We start from the raw sequence: 6,516 nt of genomic DNA, 5'->3' as shown, positions 1-6,516 counted from the left end.
GTTTAGATTGGAGATTAGGAAAAATTTTTTCACCAAAATGGTTGTCAAGCATTGCAACAGGCTGCCCAGGGAAGTGGTGGAGTCACCATCCCTGGAGGTATTTAAAAGCCATGTAGATGCGGTGCTTGGGGACATGGTTTAGTGGTGGACTTGGCAGTGCTAGGTTAATGGTTGGTCTCGATGATCTTAAAGGTCTTTTCCAACCTAAACGATTCTATGATTGTATGATTGAATGATGAGGAATGGGAGGGAACATCAGGACACACTCACACAGCTTAAAGCTGAGCTTCACTCATTTGTTGTATCAAGAAGATAATAACTGGTGGTGTGACCGTCACGTTTCCCAAGGTCAAAATTTAATGAGCTATTTCCAAAACCTTCCCATAACAGACATATTTTTCTTAGACTTGCTGTTTCACATCAGTAACTGGCAGCAGATAGACCTGAATTCCAGCCTTGGCGCTCACTGCCTAGCTTTGGGAAAACCCCTCCGTCTCTCCGTGTCCTCATCTGTTGTACCTCAACTATGGGACCTTCACAAGGGACTCCATCTTCACACGGCTGCTGCGGAGCCAGATGCCACGGTTTGCTAAAGCTCCTTGAAGTCCTCAGACAAAAAAAAAATCAGCTAGATTTCTGTGTTGAAGATGATTTTTTTTTTATTGCAAATGTACACATTACACTACTGATAATGCACAGAAATTTTAAAAGCTATCGTTTGCTAAAATTTCGTGATTACAAAACTTCACAAAATCTGTTACAACTAAAAAACCCACCTTCAGGAGTATATAAATAGAATTTTGAGCATAAATAACAGTAACAAAATAAACAGATGTATGTATTCAATAAATTAATTATAAATATTGCATTGGCAATGAAGTGCTAGGTCAGAACAACACCAGTATTTCCAGTAGAGGTTTTTTTTGTATAGAAATCTCTATTATAAATGAACCTTTGGAAATGAGTAGAATCCCTGAACCCTTTTCTCACATTCCTTTTTTTTTTTTTTCCTTTTTTTCTTTGGTTTCACCTTGGTTATTCCTTCATCAAATCGTTACAACAGGAGAACAGAACTGCAGACATCGGACATCTGCTTTTTGGCCATGAAGTACTAATAACCCCTTCCTGCAAGAAGAGTGGCCACGGCTGACCCAGTTCTGCGGCACTGAAGTCACTAAACCGTCTCTCCACTGATTCCCACCGGTGCAGAATCAAGCCTGCAGGGGACTTGAAAGAATGGCTGATGGTAGAAGACTAAACAGAAAACCTATTTTGCAATTGATTTGACCTATACATCATCCATTTTCGGTCTTTCTCCCTGTTTGCTAACGACGTACATGCATATATACAACAGAACCTTCGTTTGCACACTAATTTGAACTGCTTAGTCCCTACACAAATGCTAGTTCTGTGCACTCTTCCAACCATACACTGAATTCTCGCTAACGTTAATGAGAACTCTCTGCCGGATGATGCTGATCCCACAGTGACCGTAAATCAGCCTATAAAAGAAATCAAAGATCCAGTTTTCCAAAGTACCCTTTAGCAATAAGGGAAGGAAGAAATTTTTCCCTTTCTTCCCTTATTTCCTAAGGGAAGAAAAAGCACAATATACAAGCAGAATTGTTTTTTCAGTGGTATGCTTTCAATAGAAAGTTTTCCCAGAACGTTGTCAGCAGCTTTTCAAGAAACAGCGCTAACTCTAGTTCGCGTAACCACATTTGCTAGATTTTCCTTAATCGTGTTTTGTTCCAAATGTTTGTCCTTAAGGCCTCTGAAGCTAAGAGATCATTAACCTCCCTGTGACTGGAAAAAAGCTTTTTCTGCATTTGCTCCCATGAGCAGAAATAACAGGTGAACATACGTGGTAATGAAGTTGACGTAGAAAAATTCTAATTATTTTATCATCACCACAGTAATGGACAAACGCTGATGAACCTGTTAAGCTTTTCTTATTTAATCCTTCTTTTCCAAATAGAACTATGGATAGGCAAGTCTTTAGACTAGAGAATAGCCTCTGGGCACTCATCTCTTACAACACATTGCAAGGCAAAGGCTGGCTCCGTACTGAAATATACAAAAAAAGTTCGAAATATCACTACATGAAAAGCTAAAAACCCCGCAGTATTCTGCAGTATTTCTTTAAAAACACATGTGTGCGCTCAGAGTCATTTCTGAAAGCTGGGGCTTTTCACCGGCAACAGTTTGGAGGTGATGCCGAAGGGGTCCATGCTGTCCGTTTCGAGAGGCGAGGAGTACACCTCTGGTTCAAACGCCTGGCTGTAATCGCCGTATTCACCAAAGTCTGTTGACTCCACAGGCACAGTGTTGATCATTGGTAAGAAGTGAGAGAGTGGAAGAAAATCTTTTCCTTTGAACTGCTGTCTTTGCTTGGCACTACTCAAAGACACCGATATTCCGTATTTTTTTGATTTATATACATTGTAGCCGTCTGGACGAATCTCCTCTTCAAAGGAACAATCCTCAGTGGAATACCTGAGCTGAACAGCAAGGAGTAACGAGAATTACAAATACGCCCACCGGACTCATTCTGTTCAACCACAACATAAACCCTGGCTGCGACCAGCCCTTTTCCCTCTGCTGTCAGTGGGGGTGTCCCTCTGGCTTGTCATGGGCACCCCAATTTGGTGCACCTTGCAGACCCCGCTGGCTGCCCGCTGCCGCAGGGACGCAGGTGGGACCCACGGCGCTCACTATTGCTCCGGTGACTGCTCTTTCAGGCACGGACCACAGCCCCTGGCATGAAGTGGCCTGAAGTGCCCTGAAGTGGTCAGGCTGTTGGACTAGATGATCTTGTAGGTCTCTTCCAACTGAAATATTCTATTCTATTCTATTCTATTCTATTCTATTCTATTCTATTCTATTCTATTCTATTCTATTCTATTCTACTCTACTCTACTCTACTCTACTCTACTCTACTCTACTCTATTCTATTCTATTCTACTCTACTCTACTCTACTCTACTCTACTCTACTCTACTCGCTCCCTACGTTGCACATAGCTATGCATTTTGGGTTATGAGGCCATTAAAAGACCTAATCCAGAACTCCTGAAGTTAATGCACATCCGTCACATTCAATAATCTTTGAATCCTGGATGTGTACTTCTCCACAGCTACCACACTTACCCTGTCCTGAGCACAGGGAAAAAGAATCTCGGATGACAGTGCTCATTTAGATAAACTGTCCTTAATTGCTGACAGTACTTAACTGCAGTCATGAGACCTAATGCAACAATCCTCAGGAATAAAACTCCAGCTCTATTAGAGATTTGCCAGCGTTAAGGGCTTCAGGACCTGTTCAGTAGGAACTCAGAGCTGTGGAAGAGAGTGCTTTCACAAACACGGCCAATCAGTAAAACAATACCAACAAGGCAATTGCCATTTTTTTTGCAGTTACAAAAGACCAGTTAATGCAGTGTTATTTGCTCACTAGACATTAGGTAGAACCATCAACTTAATAACAGTGCAAGTTAAGATTTTGTATAGAAGAATGTACTTTCTTAGATATGAATTTGTAGAAATAAATTGGTGATATACCGTACAGATAGTGAATTAGGAGTTTGCATCACCAGGTCAGACCTTTCCAGATCCTTACACAAGAACCTATTTCTTACAACTCCGGTGCTATTTCAGGCTCAGTCACTACAGGTGATTGAACTCACGGTCAATAAAAGACAATTGCTGATTATGTCTCAGTCTGCAGTGAAAAAAAGTGTCCTTACGTGAACGCTCTGCCTGTCTGAACAGAGCATGTTTGAAACTCTTCAGTCCCTTCTCAAACACCCTCAGTAATATGGAGTACAATTAAGTGCATGCACTTGCTTGTCTTTTAAAAGCACTTTTTAAACTAATCGAGTAATTTTTAAAAAGGCTTTTTCTCCAAATAAAATGATGCAATATTTATCCTTCTACACACATTATATCTCAGAAAAATACATGTTTATGGTACAAATTTATGGCTGAGGTGGTAGCTATCCTTGTTTCTATGACTGCTCAGCCTCACTGACAAGGATGATGAAATAAAAAAGCTTCTTGAGCAAGTGCGCATTACAAATAGCGGTTATTGATTGCGCCCCACATGTCTCAGCTATATAACTCCCTCTTCATTTCATTGGGATTGTCTCCAGTGCATTTTTTTAAACAAGTACCAAACACACTTTAAGTATTTCCAGATTATTTTTTTCACAGGAGGAATTTATAGTGTGTCAGCATATTCAGCGGTTACAGATTTCCCCTAAACTACAGGCTACGTCACACTGCACATTCAAAAATCAACCCTCGTCACCGTTTTTCTGGTGTTAAAAAAGGGCACGTTTCAGGAGCGCAAGTGGTTGCCCAGCTCAGTCCCCAGATGCTGTATTTGCCCTTTCATTCTTCCACTGCTGAGCGGAGCGCTGATAAGGCAGAGAATTGCCTACAGAGCTGCCTGCCCGGGCTGTTAGCAGAGAGGTGACGGCAGGTGTCCACAACATATAGATGCGATGGCATGGCTACATGCCACTGTATTTTCAGCCCCCCCCCCCCAATCAATCCTAAACACGAACAAACACAGCCTCAGTCAAGGCATACGCATATGCCTTCAAAGCAGTGCTATATGAAAGCTTTTTTTAAATTCTGTGATCACTGAAGTCCAGCCAGCCGCTCCGATGGGAGCAGGATCCAGGCTCTGCTTTGTTTTCATTGATCATTTTGCTTTGGATATACATTAAAACATTAGGCTAATAATTGACCTACCATATCGTCTGAACCTATGCACCTTATCTTTGCATCGATCGATTCTAGCCCCGAAAAGCAAGGAAATTCAGAAAGAAAGACTTACTCCTATGTTATATACACATTCAAAAACATCACTACGTCACTATTGCTCTTATAAAGGTACTGGGAGTTTTGACAGTGGGACAAGTCCTTGCTTGACTGAAATCAGCAGAAATTTTGCCGGAGTAATCAAAGTAGAATCAAGTTGTATCTTTACTATGGCATAATAAAAAGCTGTCACTCTGTGAAACTCAGGCTCCTGTAAAGCAGTTACACACAGACTGAATCTGAATCTTACCGTTCAAATTCTAGAGTTGGCAACTTATTCATGTGGCTTAAAAACCAAGTTTAGATCGCTGATAATGACTAGCTGATAGGCTGACATACCTAGGGAAAAAGCATGACCTGACAAAGTGGTGTCAGGTGGTCACTCAACTCCCCAACTTCTTGGAGTCCCACAGGTGTGCTGTTATCACAGCTCAGAAGTGAGACGGTGGAGAAGGGTCCTTCTTCCCCTTGAAATCCTGTTTCTGTTTCCTACTATCTCAGGGTAGTGTTTCTGGGACTTGTTTGCATGGCAGCCATCTGGCTGCGTCTCCTTTCCAAAGGAGTAATCTTGGGGGGTTTTTTTCAGAATACTTGACCTGACCAGTGAGAAATTATTCAGATTCTATGGCCCTACTTAATCTATTTCTATGGCAGAAACGCAGCTACCCACCGATGAGGCTTTTTAAAAATAAATGCAATTTTGCCCTGGACTGTATTTTCAGTATGTTTTGGCAGGAGACACGCAATACCTATTTTGCTTTCTAAATGATGGTTCCTTGCCTTCTAACAATCCTCACGGCCTTTCAGGCAGTGACAGTGACAAGAATCCCCGGTCCGATAGAGAAAAGGGGGTGGTGGGGACCCGAAAGCTTTGTTAACCCATTACCAACCGCAGCGATAAAAAAACAATAATAATAAATAAGCCAGCCCTTTGGTCTCGCCTGCCGTTTCAGCGCGGCGACCGGGCTGGAAAGCTCCCTAGGGAAAGGCGAGCCCGGGGCAGAACCGCCGGGACCGGGGTCCGGGGGCGTCGCGGCTCACCTGCCCGTACAGCCGCCCCGCCTCGTCCATGCAGAGGTAACGGGAGCTCCGCACGCCCTTGATGGCCACGGTGCGCACCGCCACGGCGCGGATCTCCAGCAGACCTGCGGGGGTAGAGAGACGGAAAAGCGGCGTTAACTCCGCGGCCCCGTCCCATCCCGTCCCGTCCCCGCTCCGCTACCGCCGGTACTCACTCTGCGGGCTCTGGCTACCGGCGGCGTCCACCCGGCCGTCGCCGCCGATCCGCAGAAAGCAGCTGAAGAGCCCGTGTTTGCTGGCGGTGTAGAGGTGCCGCAGCCGGATCGGTTCCCCCCAGCCGTAGTTAACGTGAGGGCCGGCGTCGGGCAGCGGCAACGACACGGCGACGGCGGCGAGACCCAGCAGCGCCAGGGCGGCGGGGCGGGCGGCGGGGCGCGGCCCCATGCCGCGGGAGGGGAGCGGAAGGGAGCGGAAGGGAGCGGAGCGGAGGGGCGCGGAGGGGAGCGGAGGGGCGCGGAGGGGAGCGGAGCGGCGGCCGGGCGCTGTCTGCGCTGGCTGCGCCTCGGGGATGTAGCGCGGGCGAAGCCAGCCCCCCGGCCTTTTATAGCTCTGCGTTATCAGCCCGATCGATTCGGCTGCATCCAGCTCCGATATAGAGCCCATTTCATAGC

General features: G+C 45.3%; 1 protein-coding gene across 1 annotated transcript; it reads right to left on the bottom strand.

Moving 5' to 3' along the window:
• Positions 1 to 2,123: 2,123 nt before the first annotated feature.
• On the bottom strand, positions 2,124 to 6,289 carry FGF19 (fibroblast growth factor 19). Its single transcript, XM_054827931.1, has 3 exons — positions 6,061 to 6,289; positions 5,867 to 5,970; positions 2,124 to 2,501 (listed from the first exon to the last, which is right to left on the bottom strand). The coding sequence occupies exons 1-3, from the start codon at positions 6,287 to 6,289 to the stop codon at positions 2,169 to 2,171; spliced, it is 666 nt and encodes a 221-aa protein (XP_054683906.1). The 3' UTR covers positions 2,124 to 2,168.
• Positions 6,290 to 6,516: the final 227 nt, after the last annotated feature.

The sequence above is a fragment of the Grus americana genome, chromosome 5, assembly GCF_028858705.1.
Source record: "Grus americana isolate bGruAme1 chromosome 5, bGruAme1.mat, whole genome shotgun sequence".
NCBI lineage: Eukaryota > Metazoa > Chordata > Aves > Gruiformes > Gruidae > Grus > Grus americana.
The sequence above is the reverse complement of the archived record's forward strand: the minus strand, read 5'-3'. Positions and strand labels throughout refer to the sequence as shown.

Excerpts from the sequence above, each read along its gene's own strand:
- FGF19 (XM_054827931.1), bottom strand. The coding sequence starts at position 6,289 with ATGGGGCCGCGCCCCGCCGCCCGCCCCGCCGCCCTGGCGCTGCTGGGT. Across the intron at positions 5,971-6,060 it reads CGGTAGCCAGAGCCCGCAGA|GTCTGCTGGAGATCCGCGCC; the intron begins GTGAGTACCGGC and ends CTACCCCCGCAG. Across the intron at positions 2,502-5,866 it reads CGGGGCGGCTGTACGGGCAG|CTCAGGTATTCCACTGAGGA; the intron begins GTGAGCCGCGAC and ends CTTGCTGTTCAG.